We start from the raw sequence: 26,954 nt of genomic DNA, 5'->3' as shown, positions 1-26,954 counted from the left end.
GACTTGCTCCGCATTTTTTTAAAATCACCTTTGATCCTATTGCTTCGGCACTTGTCATTAGGAATAAGACAAAAGGGACATTTTTACTAAGCAAGCTTTCTATATTCTACTTTTTTGTTGTTGTTGTTGATAAAATACAATATGTTTTAAGGTATGAATACACCGTTGTACAAGATAACTGGCACACAATTCACAAATATGTACATTTTCATTATCTATTTAGAAATTTGCAATGTCAAAAAATGTCTCTTAGTAGTTTGTCAAGATTACGATTCTTCAAAGGACAGAATGATTAAAGTATAAATGCTGCACTGTTAAGATTATAAAGGTAAATGGCGTTTGCATGGTTGTTCTTTTCTAAAGTTCATCAGTGTTCTCTTTTAGCAGGGTAGAAGTTCAGTTGCAGTAGTGGTTTATGCAAGCTGATAATGTTACAAGCACATCAGTTTCAATTATAGCTGAAATCCACTGATCAGGTTGCAGTTATGAGGTTTTATGGCTTGTGGGATACGTTCCTGAGAGTGGACAGACATGCCCACAATAAAAACCTCTTGTGTCAAACGTTGTTGAAACGTTGAAAAGTGAAAGAAGCTGCCCAGTTTGGCTGCTTGTAAACTTTGAACAAATGTGTTAATATTGCCCAAAAAAGGGAATAGAACGAACCTTGGAACACACGTTATGGATTTCTTCAAGCCTCCATGTCACAGATCTAAATCCATTTACTGCACTCGTAACCTTATTATAATCACTCTGAAATAAACTTCAAATATATATGGGTATAGATTTGTTCAGAAACACTTGTTCAATTACACTGAACTGGACATCATAAAGCGGCAGATTAGTGGAGCTCCCTTGAATTGAGGTTATTTAAAAACATAGGGAGTCACAGCAGAGGTTTCAAGCCATATAGGCTGCAGTGAGTCTGTTACCTTTAACTCCATCTTGACTTGGCCTTCACACATTATCCAGCCAACCGGACACCGGGAGAACTCAGTGGACATTCAGAGGAAACTGGAAACCTAGATGATTATCAAGTAGCTGGAGATGCAGGTGAAGGATTCTTCTAATTATGGTGATTCCAGCTCTACCCCTCTTCCTCCACCTCCTTGTTAATGTGGCTCAGGTGGTGGTGGTGCTGTATCCAGCTTGGGTCAGGACAGCTCAGATTTGCTGAGGGCTATAGCCAGCTCGAGATCCTCCTGCTCCTGCTGGGTCAGACGAGCCATGCGCTCCCTCTCTTCTCTTTCACTCTCCCGCTTCGCCCACTCTATCATGTCCTCCTCTGTGGGGTACTGCTCCACACACACACATACACCATAACCCCATCAGACACCCCATCAATTTGCACCTGCTTAAAGTAATATTACTCAATGTTTTTTGTCTAATCTAAGTGTCTAAATGAAGAGGGGTCATGCAACTATTACAGGTAGTGTAAATAATGTTTTCTAAAAGTACCAACTTTAAATGATCAAAGACTGAGTTAGGGACTAGTAGAATTGAGATCACACAAAGATGAAAATTTGCTGAAAATTTACTCACCCTCAGGCCATCAAAGATGTTGATGAGTTTGTTACCGTACTTCATTGGAACAGATTTGGAGAAATTTACCATTTTATATATATATATATATATATATATATATATATATATATATATATATATATATATATATATATATATATATATATATATATATATATATATATATATATATATATAAAAAACGTTTTGCTAGTTTATGGAGTGGAGTAAAGAGAAAGATCCATTGGTGAGCAAGTGATGTCATTTCTCCAAATCTGTTCTAATGAAGGAACAATCTGAGATGGCCTGATGGGGAGTAATTATTTAGCTAATTTTAATTTTTGGGTGAACTTGTTTTTTTTAATGCTACAACATACATAACAGTCTGTTAAAGATTACAGTTTTATGTAACTATATAAATGAGATACATTTCATTTAATCTATTTAAAGGAATAGTTCAAGAATAGTCAACAAATTCATTATGATCTAAATAAATCATTTTAATATTTAAGTCTTTTTTTTTTTTTAATATTACTAGTTGAACTTTAAATAATTGAATATAATATGAATTATATTGAATATTATACATTATTTCTACCTTTACTTTTTTCATTAATTTTGTATCATTGGGTGAACTATTCCTTTAAGTATTGTTTGGTCATTGTCAACATCACCAAAACAGTTCTTCATCATCAAATAGGGAAAAATGTGGAAGCAATAAGGGAGGGGAGATATAAATAAAAAAATAATGTTGTACAGCTATTGACACAGGAGGATGAGAGATACATGATGTGTGCCATGATGCAATCCATAAAGCCTTTCAGCTAACATTGGCTCAAAAGCCTTCAAACACATAAGACTGAGATATAAAAAATGTTTTTGGTTACTGAAGAACTCCTTATTTTAGTATCTGCGATTATCACTGTTATAAACAAGGTTTTATAGAAACAAATCACTTAAATGCAAATATAGTCACCCACGTGTTTCAAAAAACTGCGGATCAAAAATTATATATTTAAAAATGTTTTACTTTGGGTTTGAAATGTGGTACAAAGAAGATATAACGACTAATGAATAATAAAATGATGGCAAATTAACAATTAAATTTCAACTGTTTATGATGTACTCATCATGTGCCAAGGCCTGGATTGCTCATAATAGCCCATCATGCTGAACATGCAGGTATTTCACACAGATGTGAAGGTACGTACGACCATGGATGGAGAGCATTTCTACACACAGGACACCAGATCATGACATGACAACAAAAAATAATAGGGATGCACCGAAATGAAAATTCTTGGCCGAAACCGAAAAAGAGAAAACCAAGGCCGAAAACCGAAACACCGAAAGAAATTATGCCAATTATTAGTACCATTGCATTTATTGCTATGACCGTGTACTAACTTTACAAAAATTAAAGTTTTGCAACAAAGCACATTGCAACAATGCACAGTATAAAATAAAATTCAAACAAAAAATTTATCCCACTCATGTGAATATTAAATAATAATGTACAGGCCTACTGGCCAGCAGAAAGGTTTTAAAATGAACTGTTCTCTCATAAAAACAAAGTGCATTTAGGTGAAGTGCATTTGAAAATGTTCTCTGTAGGACTAGAAAGTGCATTACTTCTCCAGTATAGGCAAGAGGGTTATCACTTCTGGGGATGGGGACTTCAGACAGATAACCATCTAGCTGTTGAGCAGTTGTGCTTGTCATCTACCTGACATTTGAGAAATATTTGAGAGAGTGTATTTAAATAGGGCCAGGGCATAAATAAACATTTTTATCAAATTAAGGCAGAAATCTAGCAGAAATATGGCTACAATCTGATATTATGTATGTATATGTGTGTGTATGTGTGTGTATATATATATATATATATATATATATATATATATATATATATATATATATATATATATATATATATATATATATATATATATATATATATATAAATATAAAAAATGTCACATATATAGTAGCCTAGGAACAAAATAGCCAACGTATTATTATTATTTGAGGCACTTTCTTGCAGAATTTCACTGAAATCGTGTTGTTTCGGTGATAAAAGTCTTTCGGCCGAAAACCGAAAATGCACTTTTGGGCCATTTTCGGTGGCCGAATATTCGGTGCATCCCTAAAAAAATAATCTAAAGATGCCTTTTCTGAGGTCTCTTCATTTGCAAAAGGTGATTTTAAATTATCAGAGAAATGTCATTATAAAGCTTCATTTATTTGATGCATCGTCTCATAAAGAAAGTTCACAGTGGGAAAATATGAGAAGACAAGCTCTTTAATTTTAAATTTAAAAAATAGTAATACAGAAAGGAGCCAACATGTGCTGTCAGCATCCTAGCGGATTAATTTATTTAGAAAATTTTCTGTATAACAAAACAACCATGAAAACAAAATGGTGCATAGAATCATAGGATGCAGATGGAACCAGGAAGTGTTCTACCAGTGAAAGAGAAGTAGCAGCCCAATAAGAAAAGGTGGACACAGTGATTAGTTCGTGCAGTGCAAAGGAAAGGGAAGGCAAGTCAGTCAACCAAGGTACAGCGGGGCAATGAATGTGCAAGATGGAATCAAGCCTCAACCAATGGTGGAGAACATGACAAAAGAACATAGAGGTAAATTAAAAACAGCCAATAGCAAGCAGCCCCGCCTCTCCTTCCACAGCCAGTGAGAACTTGTGCTTGATGTAAGGCAAGTTGTGATGTCATAAATATGTAGATTTAAATACATTCTTTTTGTAAATTAGCTAACATTACTAACACTTTTTTAGTAGAAGCATAAGCCTGGATTTAGAATAGATAAATATTTTCCTTAGAAGCTCACTTATATGTACAAAAACATTACATAAAAAAAATGACAATGCTTTGTGGCTTTTCACAAACAGATAATAAATGGAGTTGTCGAAATATTGGATGACAAGCATTTCTTTCCAGAAAAATAAAAATAAAAAGGCTGTGAGGGGTCAAGAGGTCAAGGCTGCTGCTTGTCAGGGTTCACTACTGGGGGTCAGGAGGGAGAGAGTGGGAGGAGCTCACTTTGTCAAAGCTGGCGAATCGGTTGGGATCGCACGGGGCTTGTTGGGGTGAGGAAGGGGCGAAGGGGTCTGGTACCGAGTCTTTAGCGGGAAGGGAGGAGAACTCTCCAGAGCCCTGAGCCTTGAACAGACCACGCCTCTGAGATGATTCAGACGACTCCGATCGATCGATGTTGGACCGTTTACCTTCAAGATACACAGTACAACAAAATAGCTTAGAATACAACAGAAATGTCAATCCAAACATATCAGGTTCATTCTTATAAAACACGCAGAACAGAAACCAACTCACCTGGGGGTGGAGGTGGAGGTCTGGTGGGTGTTCCGGTTTTGGGCGGTAATGCTGGAGGAACATCTGACTGAGTGTCCTCCTTATATAAATTCTTGTTTGTACTTGAGTCGAATGGATCGCTGCCATTAGACTGAAAGGCAAAGGAGAAGTTCAACAGCTGCAACCCACATTCAACCTGATTTAAATCATGTGGATCAATTGACTTGTAATAAAGCTGGAATACTTGGCTTCTGTTTACGTTAATGATCATTACCTTTGCTAAGCTGCTGAAGTCTGCAAAACCTCCTCCAAACGTCTCATTGCCAAATACTGCAGCAAAGGGATCTGATACAAAGTAAAGCACACAAACAGAATATATTAAACTGAAAATAACACTATTTTTGATATTTCATGAGCAGAATCAACTCAATGTGCCTATAAAGGAGGCAAAACGTAAGAATGTAAAAATGATTATGCTTTTACTCCAATTCGTTGTAGAAATACAAACATTTAAATGGTGCCTTAACGCATTAACATACATTAAACAATAAAATAAAATGAATATGTAGTCTCTCTCATTATATATATATATATATATATATTTTTTTTTTTATTCAGGATTTGCCAACGCCACATTAAGGAGAATCTAAACTACATTTATTGTTCTGTGATAAAATTGACAGAATTTGTAAGTTAAGCTTTGTTTTATGTCTGGAGTAACAAAGCACAAAGTTTATTGTGATTATTGGATGGCACATGAGCTACAAATAATGTTTACTGAGGTTTTGTTCATTTATCATCAGAAAACAGTATAGACTGAAGGATAGACCTTAGGATTTAAGAATCAATATTTATTTAAACAAAATGAACATTGATTGTAATCGTGAAATAAATACTCTCTACCAATGTTCCCTCCTAGCTGAATGCATGCATAGCCGGGCACTTCTTGGTAAATAGCAAAGCACTGTAAAAAAAAATGTTTTCTCGGTAACCTTAAATAATGCATCATTTAATTACATCAGTGGTCAAATCAAATACAAATAGAACATTAATTTACAAGTTACACACTTTTTGTGTGCGCGCTGTAAGGTCTGGTATAAAGAACGTTTTCACTCAGGTGGCTGAAATGTCCACCAGATATAGAACATTTTTGTTAAACAAGAAAAAAAATTAGAGGGAACATTGCTGTCAAGCCAGGCTAGTAATGCTTGTTCTACCTGGGTCTGAGTTAGTGGCCACTGTAGATCCTCCTGGAGCAAAAGGATCATTGGCTGCTACTGGTCCATCTCTCTGAAAGGAAAACGAGAGGAAATCAGAGTTTAACATCAAATTCAGCCAAATCTTTTAAGTTATGATAATAAAACACTGTATAACTGCAATCTTAATAATGTTTGACAATTCAAAAGTTTGCTTTAGGGTTTCTATCACCGAAAATTAGGTCTAAAAAGTGACTCAAAGTGCATTCAGCAGAATTTACTGGCAGTCACTTTTGTAAATATAAATCAAAATCTTCAAATGCTATCATAAATCAAGTGTGACAGAAGATATAAAGTAACAGAACACGTTTTAATGAGATTTCAAAAAGAGCTCAGCTCTACAGCACTCACTGCAGGAATATCTGATCCTCCAAATGGGTCGTGTCCTGTGCCAGTCGAGCTGAAGGGATCAGAGTCTCCCAGGGCATCCATTTTGGATCCAAATGGATCAGTATCTTGGATGTTACTACTACCGGAAGCAAATGGGTCTGGAGTGACTGCATTACTGGTCCTGGATGTGAATGGATCAGGCTCTTTTGGGCCTGTGGTAGCAGCGAATGGGTCGGAGGAACTGAAAGGATCTCCTGATGGAAAACCAACTGAAGGCTGCTTAAAAAAGTTGTCTGCAGCAAATGGGTCTGTGCCTTTAAAAGGGTCCCCACCAAAAGGATCTGGATAGCAAAACAACATTTTATGAGCCTAAATGGATATGTGCTATGAATGGACATTTTGCAAACACACTGTAAAGGCCCGTTCACACAAAGCACGATAACTATAAAGATATAAATCTAAAAATCGTTCTCAATATTAACGAATAGCGGAGTCCACACCACAAATATAACGATAAAGGCACAGAGAAACGATATCGTTAGAATCCCTTTCAGAACGATTTTTTTTCTGATGAATGATAAAATCATTGCCAACCAATCAGAATCAATCCTGCTGTAATGAGCTCGAGAATTTAAAGCAGCCGACGCACGTCCACTTAGAATACACAGACAATATCGTTCGCTGGTGTGGACGCTAATATCGTTATCTTTATAGTTATCTTTCTTGGTGTGAACGGGCCTTAAGACAAGCAAATACATACCTGAAATGTCAACTTTTGAGAAAGGGTCTCCAGTGAATGGATCACCTGTTATATATAAGTTATATACAAGTTCACCAGTTAGTCAATTACCTGAAGCAACCTATAGTACACTTATTTCAAAGACAATCTAGGGCTACACGATTCATTTAAATAAAACCTTTTTTTGGATGATTTAACTTTGTGTGCAGATCTTACTGTCAGTGAAAGGGTCCGAATGGAAGAATTCAAGGCCAGGACCGCTAGGTGGGTTAGTGTGTGGCAGTGTAACTGGCTGAGCAGCATCCTTCTTCTCTGGCTCCACAGTTTCCAGCTAAATGTTTACAAAACCATTAGCATGAACTTATTTACGATTATGAGGAAATTACACCTACACATACTCACAATCTAAAACAACATGCTCTGACCAGTACTGACAATATGACCACCACATAACCCCAAAATAAATAATAAAAGTAAATAATAATAATAATTATAAATGAATATTTAAAATTATTGCAATTACAATATTAATGGAAATAGCGAAAAATTATGATTTGCCAAAATCATTCAACCTTTGGGGTGCTGGTGGCAGGCTGCTCCTCTGGCTTTTCCTTCTCCTCCTCTTCCTCTGGCTCCGGGTTAGCTTGTGTTGTACTTTCCTGAAAACAGAGTGGCATAAAAAGTCAGACACACACGAGAATCTATTTGTAATGTAATGTAAGAGTGACATTATTAATGATATACAATAAGAGGAAGTGGTTTCCGACCGTGTTCCCCTGAGGCCAGGCCACAGTAGTGGAGCTGGTAGTGGATAACACACTGCTGTAAAGGTCAGAGCTAAAAAAGTCAGCTTTAGGCTCCTGCTCCTCTGGGCTGGTGGATGGCTCTTCTGCCTCTGACCCGGCCTGCTTCTCTGTGACTCTGAGCTCCTGTGGCTCATCCACGGATGACTGCTCGTCTTCATCCTGGACTTTGTCCTCTTTGGGTTTCTCTGGTGGCTGTGCTGTGGGTTGAGGCCACTGCAGTTGCACCAGCTGCTCAGAGGAGGGCGCTGTTCCATTGACGAGCACCGGCTCCTCCAGGATTTTCCAAGTAAGTCTTGCAGTCACTTCTCTGTCCTCTGTTTTAAGCTCAGCCAATCGCTTCTGTTCCTACAATAAATCCCATACAGTGTATGAAAGAGACAGATATTTCAAGAAAGAAAAAAACAAATAGTTAGTGACCAGGAATGGAAATAAAGAACTTTACAAAAGTAGCAAACAAGACAAAAGATAAAGAGCAGAAAATATTCTGCGAGAAAAAGCAGAAAAACTTTATTTTTTAGAAAAGTTTTTTTTTTTTTATAAATAAAAATGTCACCTCATTTACAATTAAAATGAACATATATTTAGAAAACAGATCATTCCAGTTCTAAAATCTGATTGGATGAGCAATGTTTGAAGCTACTGAAAAACAGCCAAAAAAAGGAAATATTTCTTTACTAAGGTAAAATCACTGTAAAAAATGGCTTTATTTTACTAAGGGAAAAAAGCGGGGTAAAATGTGTATTAAAAGAAGACTTCAGGAAGAATTAATGCAGATATGAACAAGTAAAGATAACTTAGAAACAGATAAAAAGCTCGCTAACCTGAGCAATCTGTGTGTGGGATTCTTTAACAGCATCCTCAAGGGGACAGAGTTGAGCTCGTGCAGACTGAACTTTCTCTCCCAGTTGACGCGTCTCCTCCTGCAGGTGGAGCAGTTCTTCTCGAGCTCTGGTCAACTCCTCCTCATAGTCACCAATTCTCTGCTCCTGCTCGGAGTGCTCCACTTGCAATGACTGGATCTGAACACATGCACACACCCACAGAGACAGGTGAAAAAGAACAGAAAGTACAAGAAAAGATCTGAATTCAGCATGCTTGTGGCTTGAGGAACGACAGTGAGAATGCATTTGTTTCCATTTAAATGGAATGGACTGAATTCTGCTGGTCTGTGTCTCCATTCCTCTTCCACTCTTTTCGTTCTCTGATCACATGCAAATTTGCATCATGCAAAACAGCATGGTATATTAGCCTTAGACTCATTCAAAATAGTATGCAAAGTTGCAGAGTCATGTGATGTTTTAAGTAGATTTTTGAAATCAGTGCATACTTTTTAGGTTGATATATCCCATGATACAAACACTGATATTGCCTACACATAGGCTTAATTTCTTTCTCTCGCTGTGTCTGTCTCATACCAGCTGGCTTTCCTGGCTGCATTGTTGCTGTACGAGACTGAGCTGCTCCTCTAGAGAGCGTTTCTGCTCGTCCAGCCTCTCCAGCTTCTCCTGCACCTCCTGTCGATCTGCCTGCAGGCGGCTCAGCTCCTCCGAGCCCTTCTGAACCTCCTCCTGCAGGTCCTGAGAAAGAGAGAGAGTTTGTGTTGAGAGGCCTTTCAACACATCTTTATCGGTCTAAAAATAAACAAGACTTCATCAACTCTGACAACAGTGCAGAGAGCTCATGCAGCTCTTAAAGTGAAGATAAAAAGCACTAGTGTGATAGCGTTTAAACCAGTCATAATAGCACATCGGTCAGCAAAGTCACAGAAGTGAATAGAACATTATAAATTGAATAAATTTAATTCAGATCTTTGTAAAAACTTAAAGGGAAACAAAGACACTGGAAGCAGAAAGCATAAACAATGAAAATTGCAATGTTAGCTTTGCGTAGCCAGACTTCTGACCATCAACCAAAGCCCTGTCCAGAATGGCGCACTTTAAGTGGACTTGCGGTTTCATGGCCTTCACTTTCGTGCGTCCATGAAATAAACAAGGCCACCTAATGTCTCGTTGGACATTTTATGATCTGTCTTCACTGTCACTAACCGAGCCAACAATAATGCATACTTCATAGCTGAATATTACCCAACAGTCCATGAGGGAAAGTGTAAACACACGTAGGACGACTGTGAGGTGCCATCTGGAAAAGGGCAATAAAGTCTGGTGACTGGTCCACACTGCAGATTATTCTGGCCAAGTAATAGGAGTAAGCATTTACATTTTACATTTACATTTATTCATTTAGCAGACGCTTTTATCCAAAGCGACTTACAGATGAGGACAGTGGAAGCAATCAAAAACAACAAAAAGAGCCATGATATATAAGTGCTATAACAAGTCTAAGTTAGGTTAACACAGTACACCTAGCATGGGATTTTAAATAATATAATATAAAGAAAACAGAATAAAAAAAGAATAGAGCAAGCTAGTGTTAGAGGTCTTTACACATTCACACACACACACACACACACACACACACACACACAATTGCATAATTAATGAAAAGAAAATAGAATATAAAAAGATTAGAAAGGTAGTTAGATTTTAAAGAATAGAATTAGAATAGTGAGTGTTAAAGTTAGAGGGTCAAATAAAGATGGAGGAGATGTGTTTTAAGCCGATTCTTGAAGATAGCTAAGGACTCAGCTGTCTGGATTGAGTTGGGGAGGTCATTCCACCAGGAGGGAACATTTAATTTAAAAGTCTGTAAAAGTGACTTTGTGCTTCTTTGGGATGGCACAATCAAGCGACGTTCACTTGCAGAACGCAAGCTTCTAGAGGGCACATAAGTCTGAAGTAATAAATGTAGGTATATGGGTGCAGAGCCAGTGGTAGTTTTGTAGGCAAACATTAATGCCTTGAATTTTATACGAGCAGCTATTGGAAGCCAGTGCAAATTGATAAACAGTAAGCATGTTAAGTAACCAATAAATTCATTCAGATTTTGTGCTGTGTCGGGGCAGGTTTATTTGAAATAGTTTATACAACAATACAAGACCAATGTGAAAAACAAACAAACAAAAAAGCTTGCTTAAGTGCCCTTTTTACAAGTTACATGTACTTATTATAGTAATAACAGTAAATTATGCATAACTAACCTAAACCAAACCCTAAGCCTAAACATATAGTAAGTACATTATTAATAAATATTACTCAATACTTAATTATATAATTACACTGTTACAAGGACAACTTAAAAAATAGTAAAAACCAAAAATATTAAAAACAGTACTATTGTGAAATCTAATTACAATTTTTAAATATAATAATAATAATAATAATAATAATAATAATAATAATAATAATAATAATAATAATAATATGAGAAGTCTTTGTTAAAACAGAATTAGTAAATGGGAAAGGGGATATATATATTTTAACATACAAAAAGGGTAGAGCCAGTTAAATAAATTTATACTGATGTTCACGGATTCATGCTAATTTTGTGTGTAAATACAGACCAGATGGTCAGTACTGGCTGGCAGATTAAACCTGAGGCAGAACTACATTGAAAACACAGAATATCAGACTGTACAAAAGCAAAAGATAGTTACTGAGGGCTAAGGGAAAAAAAACCTAATAAACTGTATTCAAGAATCAGCTAAAAACACTTCTCTTCCATCTTTAATGGACCCTCTAACTCTAGCACTCTCTATTCTAATTCTATTTCTTGCCCCTTTTAGACTTGCACTATATTCATTTACTAACTGCTTGTGTTCTAATCTAAGCTTCTCTAATCTTTTTGCATTCTATCTTTTATTTTTATTTTTTTAATTAACAAAAGCAAAAGAGGCCTCCAACACTATAGCTTGCTATATTCTTTTTCTATTCTATCTTATTTTTTATTTATTATATAATAATAATAATAATAAACCTTGCTACGTGTACTACGTTAAGCTGAGACTTGTTATAGCACTTGCATATCATTGCTCTCCTGTTGATTTTGACTGCTTTCATTGCCCTCATTTGTAAGTCGCTTTGGATAAAAGGATCTGCTAAATGAATAAATGTAATGTAAATGCAAATATAAGAAAAGAATCAGTTCCGAAAGGAAATTAAAGAAAAGGACCTACAATGATAACAAAAGACAACCATGTCATTTCCTTTTCACCTTGAGGCTTTAAGAGAAAGCTGGGCGATTGTGACTGAGTGGGTCCTAAAAATAACAGATCTACAGCAGCAGAACTGAATAACTGCTCATGGTGAAGATGGAAACCTTCACACGTCTCCTCGTCCAATCAGAGGCTGTGCTGGGATTCGACAGCCCCCGAAATAGAATCCGTTCATCATCCTATGGTTTCACATAGCAGAGGCTCAAACTAAAACTTTGCACACATTCTTATTTAATTATTCAGAGCCTGGAGCTCCCCACCAGCACTGAGTGTTTCAAGGCTAATCTATTAAGAGCCTAAACAAATTGTGAGAGGCACTTGCTCTGATAGCTTACAATATTGATTTTTAATTCTCTTAATGTTGCATTTTTGCATAGGTGAGATCATTAAAAAGTACTAATTTTCTTTGAGAGCAGAACTTATAAGCCATATGGGTGTTTTTGGTTTAATGGAGATCAACTGAACTGCCCTATTAAGACTGCAGCAAAAGAGAGGTCCATTTTAATTATCTTATTCATACAGGTAAGAGATCATATTTTTATATTTAAAAATGAAAAGAAAACAGCAAATCAGCATAATAAGTGGCCTTGTGTGATGACAGGAAAGGAGAACCCTAGAGAGCGGGACCAGCTGTGCTATCAGTACGCCATCTAATATCCATACACACACAAACACACACACACACAAATCAGGCATCTATTCCTGTATGCTTACACACACACACAAATCGGCTTCTATTCCTGTATGCTTACACACACACACCAACATATCGGGCATCTATTCCTGTACGCTTACACACACACACACACGCGCGCGCACACACACACACATCGGGCATCTATTCCTGTATGCTTACACACACACACACACACAAATCGGGCATCTATTCCTGTATGCTCGCGCACACACACACACACACACAAACACAAACACTATTGTCTTTCTGGCTTATTAGGTATCCATCTGTTAATACATTTTAACATTATAACACTTTAAAATAAATGACACATATTAAAAGACTAACCTGAACACCTCTGAATCTGTACCTTGCATCTAAATCAGCAGTCTAGAGCATATTGTAGTCTACAGAATGGCTAATTTTAGACACATACACAGAAAATTGAATTATCACACAGTGGGGAGAGCGAGTGAGAGGAAAGGAGGGAGCTCAGATCTCGATGGAAATGGAAAACACCAAACTTATGAGTCTGGAGGCCAGTGCAGATATATAGTATAAACCTTGAACTTCTTTCAACTCTGTGGACAGGCAGTGAGGAGAGAATCAAGCCACCATGAGCAGAGTGGACAGAGAGATGATAGGGAGGATAAAATAGACAGACAGAGAGGGAGCCTTTGGAAAACAGCATGGCTTCTGTTCTCCTTTATTGATCCAATAAGTGGTCAGTAAAGTCTAGACATTATGATGCATGAAACGGTCAATATATATATATATATATATATATATATATATATATATAAAAAACTTTCAGCTGGCTTTAAACAACTAATATATAAAAGATTCAAAATAAAAATATAGAAATAATAGCTGCCTCAAAAGGTAATATAAAAAAATGATTCAATAAAAAATTTTCTTTTTTTAAATATTAGCTGCCTTTTAAACACCAAAATTATTTTAAAAAAAAGAAATGAGATAAAATAAGAAATATTAGCGTTTAAAAAAAACGAATATAAATGATTCAAAATAAAAATAAAGTAATATTAACTACCTTTCAATTAACTAATATACAATTATTAAAAAGCCATTTTTAAATTTCTTTGTATAAAAATTATTCAAAATAAAAATTTTTTTATTAAATTCAGTACATTGTGGATTTTTAAGCTATCCGTCTACATCTGAATGTCTCTGTCAGGTCAGGATCACCAGACAAATAAAAACTGTTCTGTTCAATTTTAAAATCACTCGTACCTGGACTTCACTGTTCCTCTGTCGTATAGTTTCCTCCGTCTCTTTGATGTCCTGTTCCACCACGCTCTTCTCCCTGAAAGACCAGCACAAACATGAGTTTTTAATCACAGTGGCGATGGCGGGTACAGACAGCCAGCCACCGGGAACGGGATGGACAGCATCTCCTTCCAGCACCATCTCTGCATCTGCTGCTAGAGCTTGGACGTGTGAGAGAAGAGAGGCTGTCCGAGAGTGATTGTGTCAGAGCTGCACATGAGCAGATGGTTTTCTGAACGTCAGGAAGAACGGGAGGAGGGAAGCATGGAGAAAGGGAGAGAGAGATGGGGATGTGGGGTTGGAATACATTAGAGGTGTTTTCACTCATCCCACTGTCTGTATCTTTACCTACACATCATACAGGTTAAAATTAGCAAACAAATATATTACAACTACATACATTTTCTGATGTCTAGCTAGAGTGGATTAGAATTGATCCTTTTAAATTGTAATTTATTTGTGTGATGGCAAATATGAATTTTCAACAGCCATTAATTCAGTCTTCAGTGTCACATGATCCTACAGAAATTATTCTAATATGCTGATCTGTTGATTCATTGGTGAATGGAATATTTCGGTTTGAAATATAAATATTTTGTAACATTATACATTTCTTTACTGTGACATCAAATTAATGCATGGATAAAAGCAGTTCTTTATTTTAAAAAAAAATGCATTCTTACTGAATAAAAACAAAACAAAAAAATAAAAATAAATCATAAATGCCCCCCCCCCATATATATATATATATGTGCACTGATATACAAAAGTATATAATGCATATATACACCTTATAAACTGCTATTCGAGGGTAATGTTTCACATGTCATAGGGTGTTCCAGGATATTTTACAGTCAAAAAAGGGCTGATATTTGTTGCTATGCTGTTGCTAGGGTGTTCTGAACGGTTGCTTAGCATTATTCTGATACCCAAAAATGGCCCAACTTAAAAGTGTCAATGTGAAAGTTTTCATCATGCAAAAATAATGTGATAATTTTTAAAATCTCCCTCTCAAAAAAAAACCTAAACTACAAGCTAAAGTACTAGTAGTAGTAATACATGCCGGCACCACTGATTACCAGACAGTACAAGATATACTGAGAATCAGTTTGGGATTAAAGGGATAGTTCACCCAAAAATGCATATTCTGTCATCATTTACTCACCCTCACGTCGTTCCAGACCTGTATGAGATGCTTTCTTATGTTGAACATAAAAGATATTATGAAGATTTTGTTTCCTACTATGGAAGTCAATGGGAACCACCAGCTGTTTGATTTCCAGCAATCTTCAAAACATTTTCTATGATAACATAAGATAACAATGCATACGGGTTTGGAACGACATGAGGGTGAGTAAATGATGACAGAATTTTTCATTTTTGGGTGAACTGTCCCTTTAAGAATACAATGTTGGCTTTTCATCTGTTCAAACCCTCCACCTTTCGGCTACTGGCTCAGTTTTTAACTACTAACGCCACACCATCCATGCATCCATTTGCTAAATGTATTTGCATGTTAAATCCATTTATAAACATATCATTAGCATAATCTTAAAGGGCTGTAGTGTGAAAGCTTATTTATCTTCTTAGTCACAGATCATAGTGTGACAACTCTATGATCTGTTTATGATGATGCTGGAATGTTTCTTTATGTGGAAATCTCTCTTAGGTTATGAGGCTACTGAGATAGCAAGAGTAAAACAGAAAGATTAGAAAAAGGAATATAAAGAAAAATCTTCTACAAAACAGTTGAATAACAAATCTTTCTCAAAAAGACTCAGAGCAACTTTCCTAGATGAGGCTGAACTGTTTTAAGCTCGGACTCAACATTTCCTCTCTGATTCTGACACAGTGGGTTGATGCTACAGTGTTCCCGGCAACAACAGAGAACTCACATGGATCTGACTAAGAGTCAAACTCACACACTATGAGTCAGAGACTCGAGAGAGGGCGAAAACAAGAAAATAGAAAGACTAAAATGGGATATATAAATAATACAAGGCAAAATGAGAGTTTGTCAACAGTCCTAAATCCACCTAGAAACTGGAGCTTGAGCAGTCCAGATCAGCCAAAAACAACAGAGTAATTGTATTGTGTAATTGTTTTTTTTTTTCTTTTTTATAAAGAGGGCGTGGCTTGTGCTTACCTGTCACCTGAGGTCGCCTGTTGCCGTGGAGATTTAAGGCAATCCCGAACCGCACGCATCATTTTAGTGACAAACAACATCCCATCGTATAGAATCTTTCTGTTTTCTATCCTTTCTGCTCATCTTCTTCTGCTCTCTCCATTTCAGGCAGACTCATTACTTCTCACTTACTCTTTACCTTGCACGCTTTCCATGAAGGAGGAAGAGAGAAGTGCTAGAAGTGCTGTTGAGCGTCTATCTCACAATGAGAGTGAGTGTGCTGGGAGCTGACAGGTGACTGTACTGTATCTGCTTTTGCTCAAAGTCTGTAAACCAGAGATGGGGGAATGTTTGTGTAAATGAGAGCTCCACCTCTCCCCTGTAGGGTAGTGACTCCCATCACATGGACTGTTAACATCTCTGGAGAATTATTGCTTACAGGAGGTGATCGTATACAACACCCACACACGTGTTGCATTCAGTATCTAATACTTTTCTCATCTATCACACAAATATTTCATTATGAATGATTAGTTCAACCAGAAATTATTTACTCAGCCTCATGTCCTTTCAAATATATATATATATATATATAAATGTACCATTAATTAGTGTATATTACTCTTGTTCTATTTCCCAAGCTTTCTGGAGCCATGTAATAAAGACTATGTGAGAAATAGACCAAAATGTATTTTATGATTTGTAAATTATTCACTCTTACACATGGTTCAACTGAATCACTTGATCAGACAATAATAATGACTTAAATTACAGCCAGTTCCTGCACAATTAGTGCCATTATGGTTTGGACCAATACAGAATAGCATTGTAAACTAAAAATTTTACTCATTTATTTTTTTTAATTAATAAATATGAGGAAAAACCTTCGATTAAAAATACAAAAAAAATTAGTAAATACTATAATAGTATACATACTAAAATAACACTGATAACACTGGCGTGAACCAATTTTATTTAGTTTTTTGTCATTTTAGAGCTTGACAGATGCAGTCCTCATTCACTGAAATCGTACTGAAAAATGCAGCTAGGATATTCTTCATTTTCCAAGAAATTCATACAGGTTTTGAAAAGCAGACAATTTTTTTTTGGGGTGAACTATGGCTTAAAATAATTTGCTTTATTTGTCTAAATACTGTCTGTGGGTGAAGACAATCTAATTTAGCTTGAGATGACCTTGCACATTATGATGACGGAGGGAAGAACGTGAAGTAATGAGATCCTCATTAAAGAAACCATTCATCAGTTTGTGTGCATCTCTCATGACCTGAGGACAGATTTTGGTACACTGACACACTGAGACTACAGTCAGACGCACATTTCTGTTTTTGTGGTTTCATAATCTCCTGTGCACCTGTGTGAGAGCATTGTGTGGAAACTACAAATACACACTATATTTAAACAGATGGCCAGAAAGGAGAGAAATGGAGAGTATTATATTATGAATAATAAAGACTTGTAGACAGATAGAACAACAATGCAGCGGTTACCCATAATTACTTCCTTCATGTATAAATATCCAAGACATGCAGTTCATGATTGATATTTCACACTAGCTGTCTTCTGGATATGTGAGCAGAGGTATTATCGATAACTCACTTCTGCAGCTCCATGATTTCATTAGTGAGGGAGTCCAACTCTTTAATTGCGGAGAAATCGGCAGCCTGTACTGTGACAGCGTTGTTCTGTTAGAAGAAAAAAAGTAATGAAATATCATTACAAGAAGGTTGAAAAAACATTGCATGAAAAACATTAATCTAACATGCACTAACATTTAAAAGTTTATGGTCAGAAGATTTTTTTAAAGAACTGATACTATGTATGATACTAGTATAAATCAAGAAGGATGCATTCAATTTATTAAAAGTGATAATCAAGACCCTCATAATGTTATAAAAGATTTCTATTTGAAATAAAATGCTGTTCTCTTAAGATTTCTATTCATCAAATAAAATCCTGAAAAAATGGATCAAGGTTTCTTCAAAAATATACCAAGCAGAACAACTGTTTTCAACATTGTTTTCAAAGCACCAAATCAGCACATTAGAATGATTATGAAAATTCAGCTTTGCCATTACAGAAAAGAAAATCAAGATCAAATATTTTTAAATAGAAAACGTATTTTAAATTGGAATAATATTTCATAACAGTAATGTTTGTACTGTTTTTTGATTAAATAAATGCAGCCTTGGTGACCTACTGACCCCAAACCTATGGACTGTAGTATATAAGAGAAAAAGACTTACAAAAAAGACAGCAGCAAGCTAGAAAATACAATCAAATCTGGTACTGGATAGAAAAAAGAACACCAACAAAATCCTAGCATCTTTCATTTTTTTCATGCTCAAAACAACAACAACAAAATCTACACCTAGGATTCAATAAGCAAGGAGTATACCTGTAGTGCCAGTCTATCAGAAGGAGGGATCATTTCTGGAGAGAGTGTTTGGGGTGGGTCTACTCCCTTTGACAGCTTCTGATTTATTAGATATAGAGCTAATGCAAACTGATCTCTGGTCAGTTTCCCAACGTCTCCTATATCACAAAGCTCCCTACAGAAACATGCACAAAAAAGGTAAGCCAAAGTAACATTACAATACAAATCCATACAGTTTTAGTGTTTACAAGATCAGGTCTACTTAGGTCTGCATGAGAATTGATGGAAAATGAATCCAATAACAGAATTGTAAATCTCACCAAATGTGGGCCAAAGTGGCAGATGGCAAACCAGTCTTTAGAAATATATCTCGGACCTCAGCACCAGATACCAAGCCATCCATGTCACTGTCTGTCTTTGCGAATAAGTCATCATATTTGGCTTTATCTGCTGGAGACACCACCCACTCCACACATGCAAACACATGTTTTTATTAATGAATCTCAATTTCATTCACAACATCTAAATTAACAAAAAGTTGGTGGTATAAAGCTAAGTGAACCCTAATCAAAAAGTCACCTGTGGTGGTGTAGGTTTTGCTGGCAGTGTTTTAGATCCAGAGTGGGCGGAGCCTCTCTCTTTATGCTGTGCTGGTGATGGTAGGAGGGGCACCACAGGAGGCGTGGCTATTTTTTTCCGTTTTGATGGCGGTATCAGAGCTGCAGGTAGAGACATGGGAACTTGCTCGGACTCCAGGGCTCTGTATACCAAATGCATGACCTAAAACACACAAAATATGTGAATTAGAAACTTGCTTCTTAAGTTTAAATGCAGGTATAGAATCAGTGTAGTGTAAAAGGCAGTTTTTCACAAACAAGAAACAAGATTTATTGGATCGAATATCTGAATTCATGCCATCTTCATGAAAGCCTGAACTAAGTAAAAAACAGGGAGAAGGCAAGCTGTAATATAAATAAATACAAATACAAATAAACCATTTATGGCATAAAAACAACAACACTGTGAGTCAAGTTTGTTATAGACATAACTGATAGAACTGATAGAGTCATGTTTCCTTAATGATGGCAAAAGCAAACAGAATCCTGGGAACAGCCACATCGGTTCATTGTGTTACAAATATATACACACACATATTAAAAGGTCAAATGATTGGGATCGGAATGAGTTTTAATTTTTTTTTTTTAACAGGCGTTTCTTTTGCTCATCAAGGATGCATTTATTTGATAAAAAAATACAGGAAAAAATATATATATTGTGAAATATTATTATGATGTAAAATAACTTTCTTTTATTTTAATATACATTAAAATCTAATTTATTCCTTTGATAAAAGCTGAATTTTCAGCATAATTACTCCAGTCTTCATTTTCACATGATTTAACATGAAGTCTTTCTAATATGCTGATTTATTATCAGTGCTGGAAACTATTTTGCTGCTTAATATTTTTTTGTAACCTGTAACACTTTTTTTCAGGATCATTTGATGAATAAAAAGTTAAAAAGAAGAGCATTTATTTAAAATAGAGATCTTTTCTAACAATATTTACTACAGTGCAAAAATTAGGTTTTTCTTTCTTTTAAAAATAAATAAATACATAAATATTTTATTCAGCAAGGAAGTGTTAAATCATTAAGAAGTGATAGCAAAAATTTATGTTGTTAGAAAAGATTTATATTTTAAATAAATGCTGTTCCTTTTAACTTTTATTCATCAAAGAATCCTGAAAAAAGTATCAAACTTTCCCCAAAAAAAATATTTGGCAGCACAACTGTTGCCAACATTGATCATTCGAATAATAAATCAGCATATTAGAATGATTTCTTAAGGATCATGTTACTCTTTATAATGGAGTAATGCCTGATGGAAATTCAGCTTTGCATCACAGAAATAAATGATATTTTAAAGGATATTAAAATAGAAATCATTATTTAATATTTTAATAATATTGTGCAATATTGTGCATTACTGTTTTTTTCTGTATTTCTGATCAAATAAACGCAGCCTTAAATGAGCATTTCTCTTTTGTCATCTTAAAAAAAAAACATTACAAGTCTTACTGATCCCAAACTTTTGACCAGAAGTATTTATATATGAAAATATTATAAAATGACAAAAACTTCAAGGAAAATTAAAAGTGTTGTGGCAGCTAACTGAGCAATAACATGCCTCAGTTAAAGTACTACAATAACTGCAATAAAAACAATTTAAGGCCAAATAGAAATAAAAAAAAAATAATAATAAAATGGAAAAAGCACATGACAAAATTACCAAAACCTAAAAAAAAAAGATTTACAACTAAAAGTATAAAAAAAGCTAATTTAAAATATTAATAATATTATAATAGTATAGAAATAATACTCAAATAATACAGTTTTAGACCTAAACAATACATTTTGCCGTCACAAAACTCACCACAGCAAACTCATCTCTGTCCAGCATGCCATCTCTGTCAATGTCACTGAGCTCCCAAACCTATAACATTCATTCCAATTAGATGTCAGATCAATTCTGTCCATTAAATCACTATAACTGATTTACAGAATTACTCATAGTTTGATTTTAATGCATTTTCAACTGGGATGGACAATTTAGTTAAACTTTAGGTTTGTTTATTTTCGCCTTTTAAAAGACCGGAGTACTATCAAGCTACAGCTCAAGAGCGCAGCCTGGTGGTCAGGCCTAAAAATGCACCTTTATATAAAAGTTGTATCTTCAAACCCTGCACTGTATCATTATAAACCTGCCTGCCATCTTACCCTGCCAAGAACGTCCACAGGGAGTTTAGAATTGAGGAGCACTGGTTTGACCTTATCGCCCGTGAGCATGCCGCCCACTGGAGAGAGGCTGTCGAAGATGGCATCGAATTTCAGCTTCTCCTCTGCCTATATGACACGCAACACACAAGCATTCAGAAACGAGCAGTTAAGTAACTGGTGCATTGAACTGAAAGTGCAATCTAATGTATAATAGAGTTTATTTAGCAACTCTATTCTAAATAACAAAAAATCTACTGATGATATCTGACCTTGACAACCCATGGGCAATCCGTGGGCACAGGGCCAAACTGAAGAGGACTGCTAGTGTCATGCTAGACAGGAAGCAGAAGAACACGAGACATAAAGCCATTTCCTCCACGTAAGCAAATAAAATCACCAACTCAGCAGCTTTTAATACATTGGTAATAATATTGTGAGGGAAACGTGTCATTTTCCTGATCTGGTGAAGAGGAAGAGGAAGTTAAAGTCAGACTTACAAACTTTGGGGGAGGGACAGCAGTATTTAAGCTCTTAAGAGACACTTCAAGTCCATTCTGAGCACATGCCACCAAACGTAGAGCGACAAAAAATTGCTGAGAAGCGACAAACAGACAAATATAGTTCAGAACGTATTACTCAACCAACTTTTCTTTTGATGTACCATGATATGAATGCTTTTCAAAATACCTGCTTGTTTAGCGAGCCTTTGCAGTCCGAATCTGATAAGTCCCATATCTGTGGAACAAAGAAGAAAATTAGACATAAGCATAAACATAAAAATGTATGTGTAATGTGACACAAACCTAACACAACAAACTGCATGAAATCAATACAGCAATATAAAGAAGGTATTTAAATTACACCATCTATCGTTTTCTATTTAAGTCATCTTGATGTTTCCAGCACTCGTCAATCAATTCAGTGATTTGCATTTCCCACACTGCTATATTGGAGGCACGCTAACTGATGTTACCTTGCCAAGGACCAGGTCTGTAAGGCCAGATCTCTTTAAAAATAAGGCTGCATCAGCAGCTCCTACACGCCCGCTGCTGGACGGATCTACCTGTAGTGGAATAAAGCACACAGCAACAAAATTATTTAAAGTTCGGGGTCTGTAAGGTTTTTTTATGTTTGTGAAAGTCTCTTATGCTCAACAAAGCTGCAATTATTTAATCAAAAATCCAGCAAAAACTGTAATTTTATGAAATATTATTACAATTTAAAATAACCGTTTTCTTTTTTTAGATGCTTCGAAATGAGAAATCAGTAGCAAGATGTTTAAACCACATGCCAGTTCAAACAAGCTGCTCCTCTCACCATGTCCTGTTCGGTTTGCAAAAGTCATCACTAATTCATTGCGGCATCCTCTTACCGAGAGAAAGACACTTACTAGGAGCAAAAGCCTCAGAGTGCTTTTAGCTCAAACTAACAGTATGGTGAGGTTTATATTTCTCTTCTTCCGCTACATTCTCTATAACACCAAAGTGAAACATAACACAGAAAAAGCTGATTAAATGCTTACCTGTCGATAGTATTGTTCATAGACAGGATTCCCACCTGAAAGCTGCAACCAAATTACACAAAACTTGGTTAAAATCAATCCGAAACAGTTTATTCTCTGTAAAACAGGTCATACTGATGAAACTTTTAATCAAGACATAAACAAGCCAGTTAAACAGCATTTTCTTCTAAACGGTTGACTTTCTTGGCCGCACTGATGCATTCAGGCCTCTGAGAAGGAAATGTTACATTCATCTGGCAACCAGGTGAAAATTCATAAAATGGCATTGTGAAAACATTTCAAGTACTCCTTTGTTATATTGAAAGATGTTGATTATACACCCATTCACACATAAACGGAGGCTTTCTAAACTCTTCTGCATTCTCTGCTGTGCACTACACAAACACTGAGCTTTTGTTGAGTTGTGATTCACAAAAGTCGGGCAGAGTAACGCACATTTGCACAGTTGACCCCAAGCCAGACCATCGACATCGGGTGTAGTCATGGCCAAAAGGCTCATTTATAACATATGGACGAATGATTTGAAATCAAACACATTACGGAAACCAAATCATGATTGTTAAATGTTTTTTTTTTAGTAAACACCAACCCTTCTGCCAATCAAAGGCTATTTGGAGCTCATATGATCTTTCAAATCAGACATCTGCCTCACCATAATGCATCAGATTGCTTTTCTGGGCATATTACAAGACGAAGTTCTTCCAGAACCTAACTGTTTTTTGATTGTAGTTCAACAGCTCAGTATGTATCCCATCAGGTGGTTACTGGTGCATGCTAATGCGATGTTGGCACACAATATTCAGCAAAGTGCCACCAAACATTTCCTTGCCCTGCTGAGAAAGGAAAAAAAAAAAACCCACCACTTTGGCCTTTCAAGCTGTTCTGATCCCAGCTCATTTCCTGAAACTTATTCTGGCATGTTCTACTTAAAATTACCACACTCTCACAAACCAAAGGTTTAGTAAACCATGATTAAATATACAACAAAAAAACACCAACTAAATCACCAAAATTATCTTGACATCCTAATCTGTCTTTACACAGCAAAGTCAACAAAGCTGAAAAAAAATATTACAAAAAGATGCATTTACAAATGCTTTTGAACAGAAATTACAATTGCAGAAATAATGTGGTGAAATGAATGCTACAAATATGATATTATGAAACATTAAATGATTCATAGAAATTATATTTATTTATAAAATGTAAAAAAAAAAAAAAAAAAAAAAAAAAATAGTTTCATGGTTGTCTTTTGCCTCCTTACAATGTCTCAAATTCTTCTGGAATCATAGAAAGCCAAACACACCGAAGACATATCAGACATATCTCTTATTGATGAGGTAATGCTGCAATGCATATTTCATGCATGTGTGCCCTGCTTCTAAAACTGAGCACACCATCAGCTGCATGTGGTCAACGCTACAACCACCACTGCCATTACAGAACAGTGTTATTATTAAAGAAACAAAAAAGACTAGGAAACTAAAGTAAGGAACATTTCTAATCAATGCACGAATCCCCCTGGACTATTAAAACAGCTATTAGCGACTCTATGCATGTAATGTGTATGCTGTCAAAACCCTTTCATACAGAACTGTTACCGCTGCACGAGTGTAACTGAAGCGATTTCATTAATATTTCACTTTACACAAAGACCGCATCAGAAATGAGTTCATATTTAACTGGATTGAGATTTCTGACTCATTAAGATATGTTTTACTCGCCTATAACCTTTTTTGAAGGTTAATGGTCTGTTTAGCCAACTAGCGAGCGAGTGTCAAATATGCTTTAGCTAGCTGGCTAATTAGTTTACAGACTGTAGATAAGAGGCAAAAAGTTGCTTTAGGTAGAATGATAAAGTCCACAAAAGTGAAATTACACAAAAATGACTTCAACAGTATAGTACATGCCATATTTGCATAAAATAACGACTAAGTTAGTTCCTATTTATTAATATATTAAAAGAGGAAAAGCAAAACTAGCAGTGAAGCAAAGCTTCCTGCTGCTTTTTAATGCTTCAGCATAGTTTAACACACTAAAACACACCAGTAATCCAAACACCAATGTCAAATATAAGTGAAATACGTTCTTAATTCTATAATTTAAGTGTCATTGAGCTAATATGAACTAAAGTATTAGTCATTGCTCCTCTGTTAAGTTTTCATATAGGCAGACACATTTCACAATCAAATAAATGAAAAATGTAAAACTACATGCTGATCTAAAAAAAAAAAAAAAGTACAGGAACTTCGGATGATCTCAAAACATGCAAAAGCTAGAAAATAAATAAACTTTGGTTTATTTAATCCAGCCTAGTTCAGCACTGACACACTAAACTACGCCCTTACGCAAGTGCCTAAAAGATCAGACTGAAACTTTTACTCTGCCCAAGCAAATGGCTGAAAACAACTTTAAACAGCTGCGATGAGACAGTAGTACGTTATGTGATCGTTTTCCACCCTAAACCGCAAAAATACAGTTTAAAGGATCTGATAGACATTTGAAACGAGCTGGAAAGTGGTTTGAAGAGTGTTATGTTTGTGTAGAAAGGGAGGTTACCTGAGTCAGGGAGAGACTGGCAGCCATAGTGTTTCTGTTCCCACTAGTTCATCTTGCGTTGCGATAGGCAATGGGCAGTATAAGGATACTATAAAACCTGGTACTGGAGTAGCTACTCTTTGGATTAATGCTAAATTAAACCCTGCGCTGGATCATTCAACGGAGCGGTTGGGTAACAAGCGATGTCACTGCAAAACCAGACACTGGAGTTCTCGGTGGATCAGAAGGACAAACAAAACCTGGCACGGGAATTATCAGTGGACGAGGACTCAGTAAATTGTTCACTTTGTAGTGCTAAAGGCCAAAAGAAGAAGAAGAAGAAGATTTTCTTTTATAAAGGAGGCTTTTGTTTTACGGGAAATGTCCTCATAAACCATGTTTATGTGTAGTACCCATGTCATTATATACATTTGTGTCCTCATAAACCACACATACACTCCACATAATGTAATTTTAACCACAGCCCTATTTTACTCATAACTGAAAACAAATATTCTACAAAGTGCACAAGTGTACATCAATGCTGTGAAATTAAGTATATGCATATATTATATTTATAAGATTGTTTATTAATATTTAAAAGAGTAAAGTAATTAGGCACATTTTGAAGCATCAGAAACAAGTCATGGAAATGGCAAATTTCAGAAGGAAAAAAACACTCACGAGGTGGTTTTTGACTTATGTGAAAAAGTTTAATGAGAATAATGGGAGTGGACTGATCTCATTGCACAGCATCTGAAATGTTGTTATGGTCATTCTTAAATGCCCAGGCAAAGTCTGCCGTCAAAGTATTTCTGTATAATTGCCTCCCAGAACTGTCTTATGTGACTGTGTTCCTAAACAGCAGGCATCCACCTCTGAAACCAATTATCATATTTATTGTGTTCTCTTTCATCATCTTGTGTTAGAGATCAACCAATGGGAAGGGCATCTGTAACTGATCAAGTCTGGCTAGACAGACAGAAGCATTTATCCAATGCCCGGTCATGCCCTGGCGATGATAATGACGATGCGGGTCTTCTCAGGGTTTCAGAGGATGAAGAGGCCATACCTCCCTCTGCCGTTCCCCAGGATAACGCCCCTGTGGCCTTACCCCGGTCCATCCTCCTGGTCCTGGACATGCGTGAACAAGCAGCCGCTCACCTCAACATTGTGTGGCCGGCTCCAAAGAGCACCACCGGCCAGGAAAGGGACATTTACAATGGGACGCCACTCACATTCTGAAAGAAGAAACCTCTTCCAACCTAAAAAAGGGAACGATTGAGGTGGTGCCCCAGAGTCTGATAAATCAGGGATTTTATTCTCGTTATTTCCTGGTTCTAAAATAAGGACGGTTCTCTCCACCCCATTTTGGACCTCCGAGTGTTGAACAAACATTTTGAGGAAATACAGTTTCAGAATGTTAGGATGATTCCGAGGGTCCAACACGGGAGAGGGGCCCAGAAATGTTGAGCCCCTGGGAAGTATTTGCCTAAAGCTGTTGTCCTTCAAGACAGCTTTGCTCTTGGCAATGGCATCAG

The 26,954-nt window shown here is 36.1% G+C and overlaps 1 protein-coding gene across 1 annotated transcript; it reads right to left on the bottom strand.

Moving 5' to 3' along the window:
• Nucleotides 1-171: 171 nt before the first annotated feature.
• Nucleotides 172-25,540, bottom strand: LOC132114752 (epidermal growth factor receptor substrate 15-like). The gene is made up of 25 exons (XM_059523061.1): nt 25,435-25,540; nt 22,876-22,917; nt 22,327-22,416; nt 22,041-22,088; nt 21,851-21,946; nt 21,623-21,685; nt 21,354-21,479; nt 21,010-21,069; nt 19,155-19,355; nt 18,896-19,041; nt 18,597-18,750; nt 17,798-17,883; nt 14,020-14,092; nt 9,397-9,558; nt 8,803-9,000; nt 7,943-8,326; nt 7,748-7,834; nt 7,392-7,506; nt 7,197-7,241; nt 6,458-6,777; nt 6,068-6,140; nt 5,125-5,195; nt 4,872-5,001; nt 4,581-4,765; nt 172-1,292 (listed from the first exon to the last, which is right to left on the bottom strand). Exons 1-25 carry the CDS (start codon nt 25,459-25,461, stop codon nt 1,152-1,154), a joined length of 3,123 nt encoding a protein of 1,040 aa, XP_059379044.1. The 5' UTR covers nt 25,462-25,540; the 3' UTR covers nt 172-1,151.
• Between the last annotated feature and the right edge of the window lie 1,414 nt (nt 25,541-26,954).

This window comes from Carassius carassius, chromosome 34 (assembly GCF_963082965.1).
Source record: "Carassius carassius chromosome 34, fCarCar2.1, whole genome shotgun sequence".
NCBI lineage: Eukaryota > Metazoa > Chordata > Actinopteri > Cypriniformes > Cyprinidae > Carassius > Carassius carassius.
This window is presented reverse-complemented; position numbering and strand designations above follow the sequence as displayed.

Excerpts from the sequence above, each read along its gene's own strand:
- LOC132114752 (XM_059523061.1), bottom strand. The coding sequence starts at position 25,461 with ATGGCTGCCAGTCTCTCCCTGACTCAG. Across the intron at positions 21,070-21,353 it reads CTGTGGACGTTCTTGGCAGG|GTTTGGGAGCTCAGTGACAT; the intron begins GTAAGATGGCAG and ends TGAATGTTATAG. Across the intron at positions 6,778-7,196 it reads CTCAAAAGTTGACATTTCAG|ATCCTTTTGGTGGGGACCCT; the intron begins GTATGTATTTGC and ends TTTGCTATCCAG.